This window comes from Bos mutus, chromosome 15 (assembly GCF_027580195.1).
Source record: "Bos mutus isolate GX-2022 chromosome 15, NWIPB_WYAK_1.1, whole genome shotgun sequence".
Taxonomy (NCBI): domain Eukaryota; kingdom Metazoa; phylum Chordata; class Mammalia; order Artiodactyla; family Bovidae; genus Bos; species Bos mutus.
Window position 1 is genome coordinate 48,829,495 of NC_091631.1, and position 22,706 is coordinate 48,852,200.

The following is a 22,706-nucleotide window of genomic DNA, read 5'->3' on the forward strand; positions in this document are numbered from 1 at the left end:
GGGACTTCCAATAGCATGTTAAACAGAAGCAGTGAGAGTGAGCATCCTTGACTTGATTCTGAATTTAGCAGGAAGGCTTTCAATTTCTCACCATTGAGTATTATTGTGTGTTTCTCTTAAGTGGCCTTTACTATGTTGAGACATATTCCCACTATACTCACTTTGATAGGAGTTTTTATCATGAATGGGTTTTGATTTTGGCAAATGCTTTTTCTGCACCTATTGAGATGATCATGTGATTTTTGTCTCTCCTTTTGCTATTGTGGTGTATCACATGGATTTGTGTATACTGAACCATTTTTGTGACCCTACAATAAATATACCTTGATCATAATATATGATCCTGCTTGTGTATTGTTTAAGCTTTAATTTGTTAATATGTTGTATTTACATTCATTTATTTTGCATCTACATTAATCAAAGATGTTGGCCTGTAATTTTTTATAGTGTCTTTGGTTTTTGTATCAGGGTAATGAAGGAGATGGGAATACCAGACCATCCGACCTGCCTCTTGAGAAACCTGTATGCAGGTCAGGAAGCAACACTAGAACTGGACATGAAACAACTGACTGGTTCTAAATAGGAAAAGGAGTATATCAAGGCTGCATATTGTCACCTTGCTTGTCTAACTTCTATGCAGAGTATATCATGAGAAACGCTGGGCTGGAGGAAGCACAAGCTGGAATCAAGATTGCCAGGAGAAATATCAATAACCTCAGATATGCAGATGACACCACCCTTATGGCAGAAAGTGAAGAGGAATTAAAAAACCTCTTGATGAAAGTGAAAGAGGAGAGTGAAAAAGTTGGCTTAAAGCTCAACATTCAGAAAACTAAGATCATGGCATCTGGTCCCATCACTTCATGGGAAATAGATGGGGAAACAGTGGAAACAGTGACTGACTTTATTTTTCAGAGCTCCAAAATCACTGCAGATGGTGACTGCAGCCGTGAAATTAAAAGACGCTTACTCCTTGGAAGGAAGGTTATGACCAACCTAGACAGCATATTAAAAAGCAGAGACATTACTTTGCCAACAAAGGTCCGTCGAGTCAAGGCTATGGTTTTTCCAGGAGTCATGTATGGATGTGAAAGTTGGACTATAAAGAAAGCTGAGCGCTGAAGAATTGATGCTTTTGAACTGTGGTGTTGGAGAAGACTCTTGAGAATCCCTTGGACTGCAAGGAGATCCAACCAGTCCATTCTAAAGGAGATCAGTCCTGGGTATTCATTGGAAGGACTGATGTTGAAGCTGAAACTCCAATACTTTGGCCACCTGATGCGAAGAGCTGACTCGTTTGAAAAGACCCTGATGCTGGGAAAGATTGAAGGCAGGAGGAGAAGGGGATGACAGAGGATGAGATGGTTGGATGGCATCACTGAGTCAATGGACATGGGTTTGGGTAGGCTCTGGGAGTTGGTGATGGACAGGGAGGCCTGGCGTGCTGCTGTTCATGGGGTCACAAAGAATTGGACACGACTGAGTGACTGAACTGAACTGAAGTGAATGATGACTTCATAGTGTGAATCTGGGAGTGTTCCCTTCTCCTCAAGGAATAGCTTAAGAAGGATAGGTATAAGTTCTTTAAATGTGTGGTAGGACTGCCCTGCGAAGCCATTTGGTCTTAGACTTTTGTTTGCTGGGAGTATTTATTTTTTAAATTAAAGACTCAATTTCACTTCTAGTGATTGCTCTGTTCAAATTTTCTGTGTTTTCTTGACTCAGTCCTGGTATAGGCTGTATGTTCCCAGAAACTTGTTTATTTCTTCTAGACTGTCCAATTTGTTGACATGTTGTTCATAATATGACATATTGTTCATGATATTCTCTTACGATTTTTTGTATTTCTGATGCTATAAATAGGTATAAGATGCTATTCCTCCTTTCATTTCTTTTTCTGTTGTATGGTATTTTTAAAGAACTATAGTCGATTTACAATGTTTATTAATTACTTCTGTACAGCAAAGGGACTCAGTTATACATATACACATACTTTTTCATATTCTTTTCCATTACGGTTTATCACAGGGTATTGAATATAGTTCCCTGTGTAACAAACTAGGACCTTGTTATTTATCCGTTCTATATATACCAGCTTGTATTGGCTAATTCTAAACTCCCAATCTATCCCTTTCCCTCCTCCCTCCCTCCTCCTTCTCAACAACCAGTCTATTCTCTGTATCTGTGATTCTGTTTCTGTTTCAGAGATAGGTTGATTTGTATCATGTTTCAAATTACACACGTTAAGTGATATCTTTCTGACTTACTTCACTTTGTATGATAATCTCTAGTTACAGCCACACTGCCGCAAATGCGGCATTATTATTTTTCTACTGCTGCCTTTAGACGTCTCTAACTACATTTTACCATTTTAATTATGCTATGTCTTGTTTATAGGTCTATTAGAGTTCATCCTGTTTAGGACCCACAGTACTTCCTGTTGGAGAAGGCAATGGCACCCCACTCCAGTACTCTTGCCTGGAGAATCCCATGGATGGAGGAGCCTGGTGGGCTGCAGTCCATGGGGTTGCTAGGAGTCGGACACGACTGAGCGACTTCCCTTTCACTTTTCACTTTCATGCATTGGAGAAGGAAATGGCAACCCGCTCCAGTGTTCTTGCCTGGAGAGTCCCAGGGATGGGGGAGTCTGGTGGGCTGCTGTGTATCGGGTATCTTTTTCCTTTTTTAGGTTGAAAATTTTTCAGTCATAATTTCTTCAAATACATGTTTGATCCCCCCTCCTCTTTCTGGAACCCTTATAATATGAACGTTGGCACATTTTATATTATCCCTAAGTTCTCTTACTGTTTTTTTTTTTTTTTTCCATTTGTCTTTCTGTCTGCTGTTTTATTGGGTGATTTCCATTATTCTACCTTCTGGATCACTTACGCATTCTTCTATGTCATTTAGTCTTCTCATCACTTCTAAAGTGCTTTTTTATTTTGGAATTATCTACTTTTAGAATTGAATAACCTACTTTTTTAATTGAAGGATACTTGCTTTATAGAATCTTGTGGTTTTCTGTCATTCATTAACAAGAATCAGCCGCAGGTACACCCATGTCCCCTCCCTTGAAACTCCCTCCCTATACCACCCTTCTAGATTGTCACAGAGCTCCTGTTTGAGTTCCCGAGTCATACAGCAAATTCCCACTGGCTATGTATTTTACACATGGTATTGTAAATTTCCATGTTACTCTCTCCATACATCTCACCCTCTCCTTCCTCCCCGCTCCCTGTATCCATAGGTCTGTTTTCTATTCTGTTGTTTCTCCATCGCTGCCCTGAAAATAAATTCATCAGTACCATCTTTTAAGACTCCATGTATATGCAATCAGTATACAATATCTGTATTTCTCTTTCTGACATACTTCACTCCATATAATAGATTCTAGGTTCATCTACCTCATTAGAACTGACTCAAATGCATTCTTTTTTATGGCTGAGTAGTATTCCATTGTGTGTATATATATATATATATATACCACAGCTACTTTATCCATTCATCTGTTGATGGACATCTAGGTTGCTTCCATGTCCTAGCTATTGTTAATAGTGCTGCAATGAACACTGGGGTACAAATGTCTTTTTCAATTTTGGTTTCCTCAGGGTATATGTCTAGGGATGGGATTGCTGGGTCATATGGTGGTTTTACTCCTAGCTTTTTAAGGAATCTCCATACTGTCTTCCAGGGTGGCTGTATCAGTTTACATTCCCACCAGCAAAGCAAGAGGGTTCCCTTTTCTCCAACACCCTCTCAAGCATTTATTATTTGATGATGGCCATTCTGACTGGTGTGAGGTGATATCTCATTGTGGTTTTGATTGCATTTCTCTAATAATGAGTGATGCCAAGCATAATTTCACATGACTGTTAGCTATCTGTATGTCTTCTTTGGAGAAATGTCTTTTTAGGTCCTTTTCCCATTTTTTGACTGGGCTGTTTGTTTTTCTGGTTTTGAGTTGTATGAACTGCTTGTGTATTTTGGAAATTAATTATTTCTCAGTTTTATTTGCTATTATTTTCTCTCATTCTGAGGGCTGTCTTTTCACCTTGTTTGTAGTTTCTTTTGCTATGCAAAAGCTTTTAATTAGGTCAAACTCATTTATTTTGTTTTTATTTCCATTACTCTAGGAGGTGCATCACAGAAGATCTTGCTTTAAGTCATCGAGTGTTCTGCCTATGTTTTCCTCTAAAGAGTTTTATAGATTCTGGTCTTACATTTAGATCTTTAACCCATTTTGAGTTTATCTTTGTGTATGACATTAGGAAGTATTCTAATTTCAGTCTTTAACATGTAGTTATGGCAGAAAGTGAAGAAGAACTAAAGAGCCTCTTGATCAAAGTGAAAAGAGGAGAGTGAAAAAGTTGGCTTAAAGCTCAACATTCAGAAAACTAAGATCATGGCATCCGGTCCCATCACTTCATGGAAAACAGATGGGCAAACAGTGGAAACAGTGGCTCACTTCATTTTTCAGGGCTCCAAAATCACTGCAGATGGTGACTGCAGCCATGAAATTAAAAGACACTTACTCCTTGGAAGGAAAGTTATGACCAGCCTAGACAGCATATTAAAAAGCAGAGATATTACTTTGTCAACAAAGGTCCGTCTAGTCAAGGCTATGGTTTTTCCAGTAGTCATGTATGGATGTGAGAGTTGGACTGTGAAGAAAGCTGAGCGCTGAAGAACTGATGCTTTTGAACTGTGATGTTGGAGAAGACTCTTGAGAGTCTCTTGGACTGCAAGGAGATCCAACCAATCCATTCTAAAGGAGATCAGTCCTGGGTGTTCTCTGGAAGGACTGATGTTGAAGCTGAAACGCCAATATTTTGGCCACCTTATGTGAAGAGCTGACTCATTTGAAAAGACCCTGATGCTGGGAAAGATTGAGGGCAGGAGGAGAAGGGGATGACAGAGGATGAGATGGTTGGATGGCATCACCGCCTCAATGGACATGAGTTTGGGTAAACTCTGAGTTAGTGATGGACAGGGAGGCCTGGGGTGCTGCGGTTCATGGGGTTGCAAAGAGTGAGACACGACTGAGCAACTGAACTGTCCAGTTTTCCCAGCATGACCTATTGAAGAGGCTATCTTTGCCCCATTGTATATTCTTGCCTCCTTTGTCAAAAATAAGGTACCCATGGGTGCATGGGTTTAACTCTCTATCTTGTTCCACTGGTCTATGTTTCTGCTTTTGTTCCAGTACCATACTGTCTTGATGACTGTAGCTTTGTAGTATAGTCTGAAGTCAGGAAGGTTGATTCCTCCAGCTCCATTCTTCTTTCTCAAGACTGCTTTGGCTATTTGAGGTCTTTTGTGTTTCCATATGAACTGTGAAACTTTTTGTTCAAATTCTTTGAAAAATGCCACTGGTAGTTTGATAGGGATTGCATTCAATTTGTAGATTGCATCAGGCAGTACAGTTATTTTCACAATATTGATTCTTCCTACCCAGGAACATGGAATATCTCTCTATCCGTTAACATCGTCTTTGATTCCTTTCATCAGTGTCTTATAATTTTCCGTGTACAGGTCTTTTGTCTCCTTAGGTAGGTTTATTCCTAGATATTTTATTCTTTTTGTTGCAATGGTGAATGGGATTGATTCCTCAATTTCTCTTTCTGATTTTCATTGTTAGTATATAGGAATGCAAGTGATTTCTGTGTACTCACCTTGTATCCTGTGATTTTGCTGAATTCAATGATTAGCTCTAGTAATTTTCTGATAGTTTCTTTAGGGTTTTCTATATATAGTATCATGTCATCTGCAAACAGTGAAAGTTTTACTTCTTTATTTACAATCTGGATTACTTTTATTTCTTTTTCTTCTCTAATTGTGGTAGCTAGGACTTCCAAAACTATACTGAATAATAGTGGTGAAAGTGGACACCATTGTCGTGTTCCTGATCTTAGCGGGAATGCTTTTAGTTTCTCACCACTGAAAATAATGTTTGCTGTGGGCTTATCATATATGGTCTTTACTATGTTGAGGTAGGTTCCTTCCATGCCCATTTTTTGAAGCATTTTTATCATAAACAGGTGCTGAATTTTGTCAAAGGCTTTTCTTTTTCTGCATCTATTGAGATGATCATATGGTTTTTATCTTTCAATTTGTTAATATGGTGTATCACATTGATTGATTTGCACATACTGAAGAATCCTTGCATCCCTGGAATAAATTTGACTTGATCATGGTGTATGAGCTTTTAAATGTGTTGTTGAATTCTGTTTGCTAGAATTTTGTTGAGGATTTCTGCATCTATGTTCATCAGTGATACTGGCCTGTAATTTACTTTTTTTTGTTGTCTTTGCCTAGTTTGGGGGCTTCTCTGGTGGCTTAGCTGATAAAGAATCCACCTGTAATGTGGGAGACTTGGGTTCGATTCCTGGGTTGAGAAGATCCCCTGGAGAAGGAAACAACTACCCACTCCAGTATTCTAGCCTGGAGAATTCCATGGACTGTCCATGGGGTCCATGGGGTCACAAAGAGTTGGACACAACTGAGCATCTTTTACTTTGCCTGGTTTTGGTATCAGGGTGATTGCAGCCTCGAAGAATGAGTTTGGAAGTGTTCCTTCATCTGCAATTTTTGAAAGAGTTTCAGAAAAACAGGCATTAGGTCTTCTCTAAATGTTTGATAGAATTCCCCTGTGAAGCCATCTGGCCCTGGGGTTTTGTTTTGGGGGGAATTTTTTTTAAATCACAGTTTCAATTTCAGTGTTTGTAACTGGGTTGTTCATAATTTCTATTTCTTCCTGGTTCAGTCTTGGGAGATTGCACTTTTCTAAGAATCTGTCCATTTCCTCTAGGTTGTCCATTTTATTAGCATATAGTTGCTCACAATATTCTCTTATGACCCTTTGTGTTTCTGGGTTGTCTGTTGTAACTTCTTTTTCATTTCTAATTCTGTTGATCTGACTTTTCTCCCTTTGTTTCTTGATGTGTCTGGCTAATGGTTTGTCAATTTTATTTATCTTCTCAAAGAACCAGGTTTCAGTTTTATTAATCTTTGGTAACATTTCATTTCTTTTTCATTTATTTCTGCTCTGATATTTAGGATTTCTTTCCTTCTGCTGACTTTGGGGCTTTTTTCTGTTGTTCTTTTTCTAGCTTCTTTAGGTATAGAATTAGGTTGTCTCTTCGATGCTTTTCTTGTTTCCTAAGGTATGATTGTGTTGCTCTGAACTTCCCTCTTAGAACTGCTTTTGCTGAGCCCACAGGTTTTGGGTCGTTGTGTTTTCATTGTCATTTGTTTCTAGGAATCTTTTGATTTCCCTTATTTCTTCAGTAACCTCTTTGTTATTTAGTAATGTATTGTTTAATCTCCATGAGTTTCTGGGTTTTGCTGGGTTTTTTCCCTAGTTAATATCTAGTCTCATAGTGTTGTGGTCAGAGAAGATACCTGATATGATTTCAATTTTCTTAAATTTACTGAGGCTTGATTTATGACCCAAGATGTGGTCTATCCTGGAGAATGTCCCATGTGCACTTGAGAAGAAAGTGTATTCTTCTGCATTTGGATGGAAAGTCCTGAAGATATCAATTAGGTCCATTTGGTCTAATGTTTCATTTAAGGTTTGTGTTTCCTTACTGATTCTCTGTCTTGATGATCTGTCCATTCGTGTAAGTGTGGGTTGTCAAAGTCCCCTACTATTATTGTATTACTGTCAATTTCCCCTCTTATGCCTGTTAGTGTTTGCCTTATGTATCAAAGTGCTCCTATGTTGGGTGCCTAAATATTTACAATTGTTACGTCTTCTTGGATTAATCCCTTGATCATTATGTAGTGTCCTTCTTTGTCTCTCATAATATTCTTTAAAGTCTATTTTGTCTGAAATAAGGATTGCCACTTCAGATTTCTTTTGGTTTCCATTCACATGGAGTATCTTTTTCCATCCTTTTGTTTTCAGTCTGTATGTGTCTCTAGGTCTGAAGTGGGTCTCTTGTAGGCAGCATATATATGGGTCTTATTTTTTTATCCATTCAGTCTGTATCTTTTGATTGGTGCATTAATCTGTTTACATTTAAGATGATTAGTGATACGTAGAAGGCAATGGCAACCCACTCCAGTACTCTTGCCTGGAGGATCCCAGGGACTGAGGAGCCTGGTAGGCTGCAGTCCATGGGGTCGCTAAGAATCGGACATGACTGAGCGACTTCACTTTCACTTTTCATTTTCCTGCATTGGAGAAGGAAATGGCAACCCACTCCAGTGTTCTTGCCTGGAGAATCCCAGGGACGGCAGAGCCTGGTGGCCTGCCGACCATGGGATTGCACAGAGTCGGACATGACTGAAGGGACTTAGCAGCACCAGCAGTGATACTGGCATTTTCTTGATTGCTTTGGGTTTGTTTTTGTAGGTCTTTCCTTTCTTGTGTGTTTACTGGCTATATAAGTCCCTTCAGTATGTTGCAAGATTAGTTTGGTGGTGCTAAATTCTCTTAACCTCTGCTTGTCTATAAAACTTTTGATTTCTCCATCAATTTTGGATGAGATCTTTGCCAAGTACAGTAATCTTGGTTGTAGATTTTTCTCTTTCAGTACTTTAAATATATCTTGCCATTCCCTTCTGGCCTGCAGGGTTTCTGCTAAAAGATCTGCTGTTAAACATATGAGTTTTTCCCTGTATGTTACTTGTTGCTTTTCCTTTGCTGCTTTTAATATTCTTTCTTTGTGCTTAATCTCTGTCAGCTTGATTAATATGTCTCAATGTGTTTCTCCTTGGGTTTCTCCTGTAAGGGACTCTCTGTGCTTCTTGGTCTTGATCTAATTTCTTCAAAAATGTTCTCAATGTTTTTTTTTTTTTTTTCTTCTTTCTCTGCTGCTGCTGCTGCTAAGTCACAACCCCTACAACTTGAATGCTGGTGTGTTTAATATTTTCCCAAAGGTCTCTGAGGCTATCCTCAATTCTTTTCATTCTTTTCCCTCTATTCTCCTCAGCAGTTATTTCCACCATTCCATCTTCCAGCTCACTTATCCACTCCTCTGCCTCAGTTACTCTGCTATTGGTTCCTTCCAGAGTATTTTTTATTTCAGTAATTGTGTTACTCATCTCTGCTTGCTTCTTCTTTATTTCTTCTATGTCCTTGGTGATTATATTAACAGTGTCAAATGTTTTTTGCATTTTCCCCATTTTATTTTCAAGTCTTCAGAGCATCTTTACTATCATTATTCTGAATTCTCTTTCAGGTAGATTGCTTATTTCCTCTTTGTTTGGTCTTTGAGTTTCTACCTTGTTCTTTCATTTGTACTGTATTTCTGTCTTTTCATCATTTTTTCTAACTTGCTCCACTTGAGGTCAGGCTTTAGGGTTGTATTCCTTCTTCCTTTTGGTTTTTGTCCTTGGAGGGAAAGGCTGGTTGAGCGGTTTGTGCTTATTTCTTTTTAGGGATGACGTGTGCCTGTGTTCTTTTTCCTTTTGTGCTTTGTCTAGTTTCACTTGCTCATAGGGAATCGCATGTGGAAGCCTTGCACTAGACACTTTAGATCAGAGTTCCAAGTGGAAATCTGAATTATCTGTTTTTTATAAGATCTTTACTGGTTCTAGAAATTATCTGTGCTTAGATCAATTCTCTTTCTTGATTCAGTTAACATTTTTATTATGAAATTTTTGGATTCATTAACCGGTAGACTGATTGCCTCTGTTTCATTATTTACTATTTCAGGGTAGTTCCTTGCTCTTTTGAGGGTAGTTCCTCTGCCTTACCATTTTACTTAACTCTGTCCCTGAATTTAGGTGTAAGTTATCCACTGTGGTCTTGAGGGACGTTTTTACATAGCAGCATCCCCATGTAGACTGTTTATGCCTATTGTCTCTGGTGTGAGGGCTGAACTTGATGGAGATGCCAGAACCATTTTTCCTCAGGATGTGCTAGCCATGATCACCTTGATAGGGGGTGCACACACTGGTGGTGGTGGTTGGTGTTGGTCCTGGCCTGCACAGGACTTAAGGTGGGATTTCCTCTCTGCTCAGTGGTAGGCACTGTTGCCTTGTCAGGGGTGGGGTCCACTCCCAGGTTGCTAGAGCAGAATCCCTGGTAGTCAGGCTTGAAATGGCTCTGTTCCTTTTTAAGTGTGTTTCTTATTGGCAAGCCAGTACCCACATACTCCTCACAGTGGAGTCCAGGCTTTTCCTGCCTTTCTCTTTGTCCCACTGGTTCACCAAGCAGCCAAGGGAGCTTGTCTCCTCTACAGAGGACCCCAGAACTATGATTCCCAGCCTGTGGCTCCACCTGCTTACTTCCCAGGGTGAGTGTCCACTCACACTATTTCCCTCTTCCTCTTAGGTCCTTTCTAGGGGCAGAGGTCTCAGCCCAGTGTTTCTTCCCATCCTACCCAACTACGTGAGAATCTTTCTTGCAGCCTTGGTCATATAGTTGTTCTGCCAGTTTCCAGTTTGTTTACAGTGAGAATTTTTCTACATGTAGATGTATTTTTTCATGTGCTTTTAGGGGTAGGTGAACTTCACATCCTTTTATTCCACTTCCTTAATCCCCCTTTCCAATGCAACATTTGAAACCAACATAAAAAACTGTTTCTTACTCAAAAGTTAAATACCAAGGATTGAAAGTGAAAAAAAGTTAAGTCTGTATAATGCTTTACCGTAGGGAGGGGAAGAAGTCTTTCAGGTATTCTAAAAAAGGTGAAAAAGTACTCTGAGGTTTCACTGCAATATATTCCTTGAAAAATTCAGCAACTATATTGCCAAATATAAAATTAATGAAAATGTAGTGTTAAATATGCAAAGCAACATGCTAAACCTTTCAAACTGCATTTACTTCAGGGAAAGCACATTAGTCTTTCTTCATCTTTGATTTTTTTACATGACCAAACTTCTCTAAGTCTCACCTCTTAAGAATTAGCTTCAGGGAAGGGTGTGGAGAAAGACCATGTGCAACCCCATAAAAACAGCTCATTTTTAAACTGCTGCCAGACATACATGTTTTATGAGTTAGACCTTAGATAATCCTTTGATTAAGAAGTTTCTTGATTCTAAATGCACAATGTTGCCAGCAAGAAGGGCCTTAAGCTCCAAATATGCCAATTTCCTTCTTTTACATTATAACCAACAGTTAGTCTCTTTTCAAAGTCACATTTTCTTCTACCTTAAAGTTTTTCAGAGAAAGGAGAATCCAATTAAAATGAATCAACAATTTTATTCCATTAATCATCTTTACTAAAACAATGCACACCAATCTCAACAACCATTCACTCAATGAGTGATTCCAGTGTGTCAGGCATTATGGAAGATGCAAAGATGAATACAAATATGAACAACTTGACATAAAGCAGGATGTTAACAGGATGTCAGACAACAAAAGCCATTGTTTAAAAACTTAGCAAACTTAGGAAAGCCATATGGAAGAGGCAGTAGTTGAACACAGGCCTTGAAGGGTGGGGAGGATTCTAACAAGGAGTTATAGGAGATAAACCATTCAAAACAATGGGGATGGCATGAGCAAAGAAAAAGTACCAAGTCCTATATGAAGAAATGAAAATTTGGGGGACAGTCTGGTTCCTTTAGGTGAAAAGCAGTAGATTAATGGAGAATGATGAGTTGGAAACAAATCATGGCATATCTTAATAACTATTTGTACTTTCCTAAAAAGTGAATGACTAAATCCTTACTTCAGTGATACCAATCTAATTGAATACAGAAAAATGAAAAGGAAGTCAATCAATGTGAAATCAACATGAAAGAAACTTACGAGTCTAGTCTATTAAATAAGTCTAATGACATAATGAAAACCTGAACAAAGCTGCAAAGATGAAACCATGCAGTAAGGGGTGAAAAATAATGTGATGGTAGAACCAATGAATGTGGCAAACCGTTGACAATGAGGACAAGAGAAAGGGAGAAGTCACAGGTAAATTTAAGAAAATAAGACTAAGTGAACAGGAAAATGACTGTGCTACTAAAAGAAACAGGGAAATCAATTTCCAGCCATAGTTAACACGGATAAATCCCAAATTGGTCATTTGGATTTGAAGGACAGAGTGGAAGTATGCAGTGAACTGTTATAAATATGAGACTGGAAACAGAAAAAGACCAGGGACAAACTTGGGTTATGCTTAAATTTAGAAGAAGGAAAAATAAATACAGAAGAGATAAAACCAACATAAAGAGAAAAGGAAAGGGTAGACGTAATATTATATACACCAAAGATAGTGTATCATCGCTGCCTAATGTCTCAAGGGGAAGGTGAGAACTGAGAAAAAGTTTATAAATTTTCAAGTTAGATTATTTTGATTCACCTCCCAGAGAGTATGTGTTCAGCAGTCAGATTTTAAGAAGTTAAGAAGTGAGTGACTTATGAGGACACACATTCATGGTGTAGAATGCTCTTTGCAAAGTTGAAGAAAAAAACAGAGAGAATGATAACTTGGTGGGAGTAAAAATCAAACCAAGGACTTCTCATTTTACAGATATGAGAAGTCAGGAAAAAAAATATGAATTTAAAAAGATACATTCTAAGTATCTAAATCAGAATATTTCAAGCAGCAACAATTTGCTTCTGTTATGGACTGAATGCTTGTGTCACCCCCACAAAATTCATATGCTGAGTTCTAACCCTCAACATGATAGTATTTGGAGATGAATGAGTCCTTTGAGGAGGAATTAGGGTTAAATAAGATCATTAAGAGTGAGGCTCTCATGCTGGGATTAGTATCCTTACAAGATAGCAAAGAGCTTGTTCTCTCTTTCCCCCTCTACACATGCTTGCACCAAGGAAAACACCACGAAAGCACGAAGCAAGACGGTGACCATCTTTAAACCAGGAGACGAGCTCTCACCAGAACCTGACTAATGCTAGCAGCTGCTGGCAGCCTGATCTCACATTTTTAGTCTCCAAACTGAGAAAATAAAACTCTTGTTAAGTCAAGTCTCTAGTGTTTTGCTATAGAAGTCCCAGAGGAATAACACAGATTCAAAAAGACATAGCTTATTTTCTTATACATAATACCATCAGCTGAGATCTTTTCAGGACACCAAGACAGAAATTAGGGAGAAGCTGTAGTCTTAACTCAAAATTCCCTTGCTAAATCTCTCACATTCCTCAAACAACAGAAAATTTCTCCATTACAGTAAGGAAAACATAAAATTAAATATCATTAAAATTGCAGATCAGAAAATATATCTGTATATGGTCAAAAGACTCCAAAATGATCTGAGAGGAAAATAAGGGGGAAAGGAACAAATATTGACCTACTGTACTGGGCAGAAGCTTAACAAAGAAGTGAATACAAAACAAACATTTGATTTCCTCTTAAAATGAGCAAAGTGAATCCATCTCACAAAATGGCTCTAAAAATGGCCAGGAAAATTTAAAATAAATAATTTGTAAGTGAATGACGAGTATCTGTGTGAAGTATCCAGCTAACAAATTTTACCCCAAGAGAAGATAATCTCAAAAGTTAAAAGTGGGCTTGTTAAGAGACCCTCAGTTCAGTTCAGTGGCTCAGTCGTGTCCGACTCTTCGACCCCATGGACTGCAGCATGCCAGGCTCCCTGTCCATCACCAACTCCTGGGGTTTATTCAAACTCATGTCCATTGTGTCAGTGATGCCATCCAACCATCTCATTCTCTGTCGTCCCCTTTTCCTCCTGCCTTCAATCTTTCCCAGCATCAGGGTCTTTTCAAATGAGTCAGTTCTTCGCATCAAGTGGCCAAAGTATTGAAGTTTCAGCTTCAGCATCAGTCCTTCCAATGAATATTCAGGACTGATTTCCTTTAGGATGGACTGGTTGGATCTCCTTGCTTAAGAGACCCTACACTAAAGCAATGTCATCAGTTGCTATGATTCTACTCAAGTTATACTCCAGTATTTCTAAACTTTCCAAAACTCTCCAGACACTCCTTTTCACCCATGCTAATTGCACAGAGTCTGAAGAAGTCTATTCACACTGGTGATAGAATATTTGTAATGTCAACGAGATTTAAGTTAGCACGCTAACTCTGTTGTGATCAACTCATCCCTCTCCAAAGTACTCTTTGAGAACTCATGGGTTAGTTCCTTCCAAAAGAGGTATTTCAAGGGTTCTCAAGAAACAAACACAGAGAAGCCACACCTTACTTCCCCATTACCACTTAAAATGTTTCTATTACTACCAAGCCAATGGCATGTCTGAACTAGTGTTAGTATTCCTATCGCTGGTAAGAAAAATATTAGTTTACTATTTCTAGTCATAGATTCCTAAATTGTTAGTCTCATCCAAAGCAAACAGCATACATACCACAGATCTAGGAAAATGAGGGGGAGATGAAATTACAAAGGTTACAAATTGCAAAGGTTACTGGAAAAGAATGGTGCTATAAAGAGAGTGTTCACATTCCTAAGGAGAGAATAAACCATAGGAAGGTCTTTATATAGAACAGAAAGACAGAGTCTCAAGAAATTATGAGGAGCCAAATACTTTGGAAGGAAGAAAAAAACATGAAATCTGACATGCCATATGGCATGGTACACATTTCCTGTTAACTACTGTAAAAGGTTTAAACTGCACAGAAACAGTACTGGTCACATAAACCCAAGCAAAGCAACTATAGATATGTACCTAACACAGAAACATTAACTGATTTACAACCAAACACAGGCCTCATACTAAACAGTACCTGACAGTATGTGTTCAAGTGTCTTAAAAGAGAAAGGGGGCATTTTTACATATTTTTTCCTTTCATGTATTAATCAAGCTAGGAAACAGCTGCACCTGGAGAAACTTCTACTTGATAGACTTTGGCTCTATTGAAGAAGACCTGGTTTTTCTTTGAGGCCAAATTTGGAATCTTCTTTAAAAAGAAAAACTTATTAGTCTTTCAAAGATTATTTTAAAAGTCTAGGTTCCAGGCAGTGCTTCTCTTATTCACTTTTCTCAAAACACTAATTAGATGCCAGAACAAGAAAAGAGGGCAGGTAAAACTATGCAAAGGAAAAGGAAAAATATGTCTGAACTACACACACAGGGTTTACGTTATCTTTGGAAGACAGAACACAGCCTGGAAATATTAGTGTTTCAAGCATCTGCTGCAAGACTTGACCATTCAGGTTAAACCTGCTCTTTGTGGAGATTATTTTTTAGAGGTGCCATTTTGAAATTTTCCCATTCAGAATAAGCTTTGGGAAACTTATGAAAGGCAGAGACATTCTCCATCTACAAAAATAAAACACTTAAGTTATTTTTGCTGTTGTAGAAAAATTATACAAGAACAGCACTTCCAGATGATGAGGCAATTAAAAAGAAAAAAAAAAACAATAAAAAAATAAAATAAAAATTCTGAAGAGCTGCTAACACATCTAAACTACACTGGGACTAGACTGAGAGGAAAAGACTGGTAGGAATGATGAAATTCTACATGAGCCAAACTCTGCAAATGGGACATGGGAAGAAAATGACAAGAATTCAAAGCTCATCCATGTTATTTGGAGAAACTCGACCCAAACATCTTAGAGATCACCTTCCTAACATAAACAAGATGAAAGAGAAGATGGGCAATGTACCTGTTCCTCCTCTATAATGTTAGTTTCTTAAGCTTCCACATCACAGCCACATTAAAACCCCAGGCTCCCTTTCCCTGCAGGAGATCATGCCATGCAGAGCAGACACAAGAAGACTGCAGTTAAAAAAAAAAAAATGAAACAGCATGAAGCAAGCTCCAAAGGTGCAAGGCTGAATTGGCTACATTAGCTTACCATATATCTCGGATCTACTCTCCTCTGAACTAGACTTTGTCTTCTTGGAGGAGCTATCTGCACAAGAGTGGGAGAAAAGGAGAGAGATATAGAAAATATGGAGACCAAATGTAAGGGGGAAAATTCATGGGGAGAAAAAAAAAAAAAAGAATGAATCATGATCAAGTTAAATCGTGCAAACACAAAGTATGAACATCACAGGTGACAGCCCTTAGAATGGTCACGAACAGCACAGGTAATGACATTTTAGATTTGTTGAAGAAAAGACAGTGCAATAAAAATATGTTCAAACAAACAACACATGAGAATTCTACAAAATATATTATCTGACAGTTGTAGAGATGACAAAAGCACTAAAAGCTGTAATAATCTCATTGTGAAACACGGGGTACCACTTTGCTAACCTGTCTTTGGAGATGGGTACATCACAGATGAACAATACAGAGTAAGTCAATCTAACAAGACTTTAATGGCTTCGACGAGTATAGGACAGAAACTCTGTGACCCTAGTTATCAAGACAAAACTTATCAATAAATGAAAGCCTTGGAGTCCTATGACATCAAAATGAGGTGTCAAAAACAAAGAATTATTTCTTAATAGAGATCCAGAAGTTACATATTACATACTCCCACCACCAAAGCCTCCTAAATTGATGACTGGGATTTCATTTTTAACCTACCACCCAAGGTTCAGTAGCTGTTCACTTCCCATTCTTCCCTTACTAGGTAATATTTATGTTTTTCAAAGTGTACTAGCAGTTTATACTATGAAACATCTTGGATACGAAAGAAACACTCTATTAAAAATGTTATTTCTAAGTGAAAATACCTAAAAACAGATACATTATATTTATGTATCTGAGACCTTAGTATTTACTTACTTTATCTTTTGTCATGGGAATGTCTCAGTGAATAAAACTGTATATCCACAAGGAATACGTCTCAAATGACAAAAGCAAATTTATCAAGTAATTTTTATAAATTAAATACTGAGTGAGTTTACAAGGGGAAACCAAAGCCTATATATTACAAGAAGGGTGCAACCTATATACAAAATTAAGAATAGATATAGTCAAAAGTACACTAGCATGAAAATTCTAGGAAATATCAACACTACTGAAGTTGAAAGACAGCTCTGAGTTTAGAATACTTTTTGAAGAAAAAGAGATTTCTATTCATCTACTTACTCTAAAGTGAGATAATCATTAATTTTGAATTATTTTATCCAATTCTCCAATTTACCGTGATCACATCTGAATTTTTAATTGACTACAGAATATGTAGTTGTTATAGCCTTGATTACAATGTTGGTTTTATAAACATACTACTGTTCATACCTAGGATTTACCTTGCTACTAAGTCCTTGGTCTGACCAAAATTTCCAATTATGATATAACTATTTCTAGTATCATTATTATTTTAAAATACAACACAGTCTGCAATGATGCTTCCATAGTAGAATCCATAGTGTTGAAAGTTAAAAATGCTTGTACTCCTTCTGAGTGCAAAGGTTTCATATTATGTAACTGAAGAGGAAGGAGAGTCTTAAATAGATCAAACAGCTATTCCTGGGTGTTTCAGGCAGTTATGTAGCTTAAGGTGTATTATGCAAAACTTCACCAGTCTCAGTATTCTTTGGCAGAACAAAGTGTGTTACCTGTGGGGTCAAAATCATGTGATGTACTGCGCTCAACTTTCTGCTTCTTATCTGTTGGTGACTCTCGGTTCAAAATACTTCCATGCCTAAGTTAAATAAAAGCAATTAAATATTTACTACAAAAAAATTTACTGTAACAAAAACAATTTAAAAATCCCACGTGCGTCTTACAAAGAGAAACCAATAAATGAATTTACCTTACGTAGTCTCATAAGCCTAATTCATATTTTTCAAGACGTTTTAAAATTCAGTCTGTGCTATGTTTAATATAGTCTATTTAGCTGGTTTTAAAAAAAAGTGCTTTAAAATAATGAGCAGTATTTACCAATAAGGGCTTCCCTGGTAGCTCAACTGGTGAAGAATCCGCCTGCAATGCAGGAGACCCCAGTTCGACTTCTGGGTAGGGAAGATTCCCTGGAGAAGAGACAGGCTACCCATTCCACTATTCTTGAGCTTGCCTGGTGGCTCAATCAGTAAAGAATCTGCCTGCAATGTGGGAGACCTAGGTTCGATCCCTGGGTTGGGAAGATGCCCTGGAGGAAGGCATGGCAACCCATTCTAGTAGTCTCGCCTGGAGAATCCCATGGACAGAGGAGCCTGGCAGGCAACAGTTCATGGGGTCACAAAGATGTGGACAAGACTGTGTGACTAAGCACAGCACAGCATTTAGTAATAACGTGTATTTTATTCTGAGAAATAACTCCTTAAAATCTCTTAGTGGTTTTCACAGGTTGATTACTATTATTCAAATTAACAGATAAAAAAACAGTACTGAAAAGTAATTAAACATAGTCCCCAACCCTTTGTTTACTATGGTCAGGTTCAAAAACACTGTAAATACAGCTTAGATGAGAACAGTTAAAAAAAAAAAAAATCTTAGGCAAGGCTCTTTTAAAGTCTGCCTACAGTTCATGCCACAGACATATCTTTTGCAAGCCCCAGATGACATTAGAATTATTGTTTTTCCTATGCCCTACCATATTACACTTGATCAGATATTGCACTACTGTAACACTGCTGCTGCTGCTGCTGCTGCTGCTGCTGCTGCTAAGTCGCTTCAGTCGTGTCCGACTCTGTGCGACCCCATAGACGGAAGCCCACCAGGCTCCCCCATCCCTGAGATTCTCCAGGCAGGAACACTAGAGTGGGTTGCCATTTCCTTCTCCAATGCATGAAAGTGAAAAGTGAAAGTGAAGTCGCTCAGTCGCGTCCGACTCTTAGCGACCCCATGGACTGAAGCCTACCAGGCTTCGCCATCCATGGGATTTTCCAGGCAAGAGAACTAGAGTGGGGTCCATTGCCTTCTCCAACTGTAACACATACATTACTAATTAAGATGAGCATTGGTATCTTGGGCTATGCCATCACTAAAAAATGATAAAAGTATCATAATAATTAGGAATGACACACTACCTACATTTTAAATAATATTTATGACAATTAAGATCAGAGAGAAAAGAGATGCTGAAGAACAAGTACTCAGGAAGAGGCACTTAATCCCAGGAAATGAATAAATATGAAGATATAGATACAGACACAGAAATATCTGGACATTTTGGATTTTTTCCCTTTACTTTCTTAGGGTAACTAACTAATTCAGTTTGCCAAAGTTCATTAACTAAAGGCAGTTACAGTCACCAAAGTTATAAAACACATCAAAACTGGCAATCCATTTACACTCCCCAAGCTACTCACAACTTAAAACAGTCACAAAAGATTCTGAAATTAAATCTCTTCAGAGGGAGTGACCTTAAGTATCAATTTGAACAAACTTTTAAAATGCTTACATTAAAAACATTAGAAATGTTATCAAAATAATGCCATCTTCCAGAAAAAATATGCAACACCTGTTATATTTCAAACTTGTAAAACATTTTGAAATTTTAAATTACTTAAATCCACATTTCTGAAAACCACAGAAATGCACCATAATTTCAAAGCAACACTTCTAAGTAACACTGAACCTAAACATATGAAGTGCAACTGAACAACTTACCTTATAGGTTTTTTGAGGGGAAACCTGAAACAAACAAAAAAAATAAAAAGATTAGATGTAGTTATTTCACTTGTACGATTGTTATTAAGTTTATTCTTTCTATAAAACCAGAATAAGGGGTTTACATCTTGTACTAACTTTTCCAAGGCAAGATTCAACAAACAAGTGGAACTGGATACATTTTTTAATGTCTTAACTACTTTGTTAAATCTTAAATTGCAGGTGCATTTACCATCAGCTGTCCCTGAGTATGGGTTCTCTCTTTAAAAATCCAAATAATAATAGCAATAGCTACATTTATTGAGGGCTTAGTAGATGCTAAGCACTATTCTAAACTGTTCACATATATTACTTTTTAATTCTAAAAATATCTATGAAGATATTATTTCTATTTTACAGACTTAAAAATGGAAGCTAGAAAAATGTCACCATTATAAATATTATAATATAAATACTATATTTACTCTTCCTAGAAAGAAAGTTCCTTCTTCACCTTTCCCCATCCAAAATAGCCGGGTGCTGATTACTGCTCTATTGGTCTGTGTCTAACCTTTGATCATGATCAAATCAAGATCTTCAATTATTTATGTTTAACATAAATAATCCCCATTCAATTATCTCTACAATAACAGAATTCTAGAAAAAAACTGCCACTGAAGTACTATCAGTTAGTAAAAACAAGTTCCAAAAGTAGAAAACAAAGGGTACTTTAACATTTTTTTCCGTTCTGTAAGGAAGAAGAACTACAGCCTTTCCTCCTAGTTGTCTTTTTAAAAGAATATTTCTGGATGCTTCCTGATAAGAATTTGATGCTATACATAAACACTAACCTAAGTCTAAAGGAATGTTCTCAAACTTCCATCCTTCTTCTCATTTCTATAATTATCTCAACCTATACTATTTCAGGTAAAGATTATTTAGTCTAGGTAATAAGAACAGGGTTTATTAAGAATATCAGTAATTTTTTTAAAAAGACTATAGTAAGGGTTGCTGTTTAGTCGCTAAGTTGTGTCCGACTCTTTTTGTGACTCCATGGACTGTAGCCCACCAGGCTCCTCTGTTCATGGGATTTCCCAGGCAAGAATACTGGAATGGGTTGCCATTTCCTTCTCCAGGGGATCTTCCCCACCCAGGGATAGAACTCATGTCTCCTGCATTGCAGGCAGATTCTTTACCACTGAGCCACCAAGGAAGCACATTAGTAAGGGTAGGAAGAAATAAACATAAAACAATGATACTGGACTATTTTATTTGGCATGGAGATAGTTTAGCTTAAAATGAAAACTTAGTCTAAATATAACTTTAATTATAATTCCCTTTAATTCCCACATAAATTAAAATTGATTCAAAGAAAAAGAGAATCTAAAAACTTCCCTAATAAGTTACAGAATATTAACTTACAACCCAGGCAGGCATGACAAGAAACAGAGGTTCTGGACTAAGAGAGAGGACACTGCTCTAAAGAACATATTGATTACAAAAGATTATAACATTTTCAGAAATAAGAGTGCCTAAGTAGTCCATCCTTACTTGCTGGAGGAGATGGGAGGGAATGGGATTTAAATTTAAAGAATCGCAAAAGCCATCACAATACTGTAAAGTAATTATCCTCCAATTGAAATAAATTTAAAAAAAAAGATGAACATAAAAGTTGGCAGTAAAGAATTCCCAACTGAATCTCTGCAGAGGATAATACCTGCAGTTAGCAACCTTAGCCACTTGGCCTGACAACCATTATATTAAAAACTCCTATCCCAGAACAATGCTGCTTGCGTCAGAAACTGCATCATCCAGGGAGATTCTGGTAAAGAAACCGGAAGTTCCCAGACTACTGATTGTAAACCAGTTTCCTGAGCTATTTTCTCTTACAAGGGAATGGAAAGGAAAGGAAAGGAAAGAGGACAAAAATGAAATAAGAAGGGCTACTTCAGTACAACTTCCTTATTGCAGTTGACTTACCACAGTCCCCAAGTACAAAGAAATTTCTCAAAAAATCTTTACATCACAATACTTTTTCTCTAATCACCAAATTCCACTTTAAAATATGTGGTAAAACAAACAAATATACATGTACATACGCATGTGACGCTGCAAATGTATGTAAGTAACACAGTCAAGGGCCTTCTTCCATCAGCTCTAGCTAAGAACATCACCACCAGAATCCCACGGTTTTGTAAAATCACTACCGCTTCCTGGATATTGACATGGAGATGTAATGAGACAGCTAGAAGCAGAAAGCTAGAACCCCAAAGAAAAACTTGGGGCTAGAGTTGTAGATTTGTGTCACCAACCTACTGATGGTAGGCAATGGCACCGCACTCCAGTACTCTTGCCTGGAAAATCCCATGGATGGAGGAGCCTGGTGGGCTGCAGTCCATGGGATGGCAAAGAGTTGGACACGACTGAGCGACTTCACTTTCACTTTTCGCTTTCATGCATTGGAGAAGGAAATGGCAACCCACTCCAGTGTTCTTGCCTGGAGAATCCCAGGGACGGGGGAGTCTGTTGGGCTGCCATCTATGGGGTCGCACAGAGTCGGACACGACTGAAGCAGCAGCATAAAGAGAAAACACCAAGGATCAAATCCTTGGGAAAAGTAACCTATTTTCTGAACAACTGAGTAAGGATGTGACAGGTGATGAAGGAGATAAAAAAGATAAATCACAATAGAGAAAGGGCTGTCCTATGGACCAACAAAGAAGAGATACGACTACTAAATGCTACAGAAAGGTAGGCTGAAGGCTGAGAAATGGCCATGTTCTAGCAACACAGTAGCCCAACACTAGGCTGATAAAACAATTCTGGTGTACAAAAATCCCATATTTCCAAGTCCCTGTTCATTGTGTAGTCCAATCCTAAAATTGTGAAAATCTCATCTGGTTAGATATTTAAGTAGAAACAGCTGTGTCTGAATGCTGACATAACATTAGATGTGGCTAGTTAACCAAATGTGTCTGGATTTTGAAAATATCCTGTTGATGACTTGGACATTTAGCCAACAATGAATATGTTTGTGTTTATTTATATATGTGTATATGTATTTTGCTAGATATATGACAAAGTCAAAGAGCCAATATGAAGAATCATAACAGATAAAGGAAAGGGTTACCAGGAGTTTGAGCCACTGGGATAAGGTGCCTTGGTTGTTGTTCAGTCCCAAAGTTATACCTGACTTTTTGCGACCCCATGGACTGCAGCTTCCCAGGTGACTTAGAGGGAAAACAATTCGCCTGCAATGCAGGAGACACAGGCAGACACGAGTTTGATTTCCAGGTCAGGAAGATCCCCTGGAGAAGGGCATGGCAATTCACTCCAGTATTCTTGCCTGAAGAATCCCATGGACAGAGAATCTGGAGGGCCACAG

At 37.9% G+C, this 22,706-nt stretch overlaps 1 protein-coding gene across 2 annotated transcripts in view; it reads right to left on the reverse strand.

Annotated features, from left to right (window-relative positions):
* Positions 1-22,706, reverse strand: part of ARHGEF12 (Rho guanine nucleotide exchange factor 12) — a 168,070-nt gene that overhangs the window by 75,083 nt on the left and 70,281 nt on the right. The window contains exons 2-4 of one of the 2 annotated variants that reach the window (XM_070384071.1): positions 19,343-19,366; positions 17,347-17,432; positions 15,690-15,746 (exon numbers count right to left, since the gene is read on the reverse strand). In XM_070384071.1, coding sequence (XP_070240172.1) covers positions 15,690-15,746; positions 17,347-17,432; positions 19,343-19,366 — 167 coding nt within the window. The remainder of the gene's footprint in view (positions 1-15,689; positions 15,747-17,346; positions 17,433-19,342; positions 19,367-22,706) is intronic. The other variant, XM_070384072.1, reaches the window with a different exon arrangement.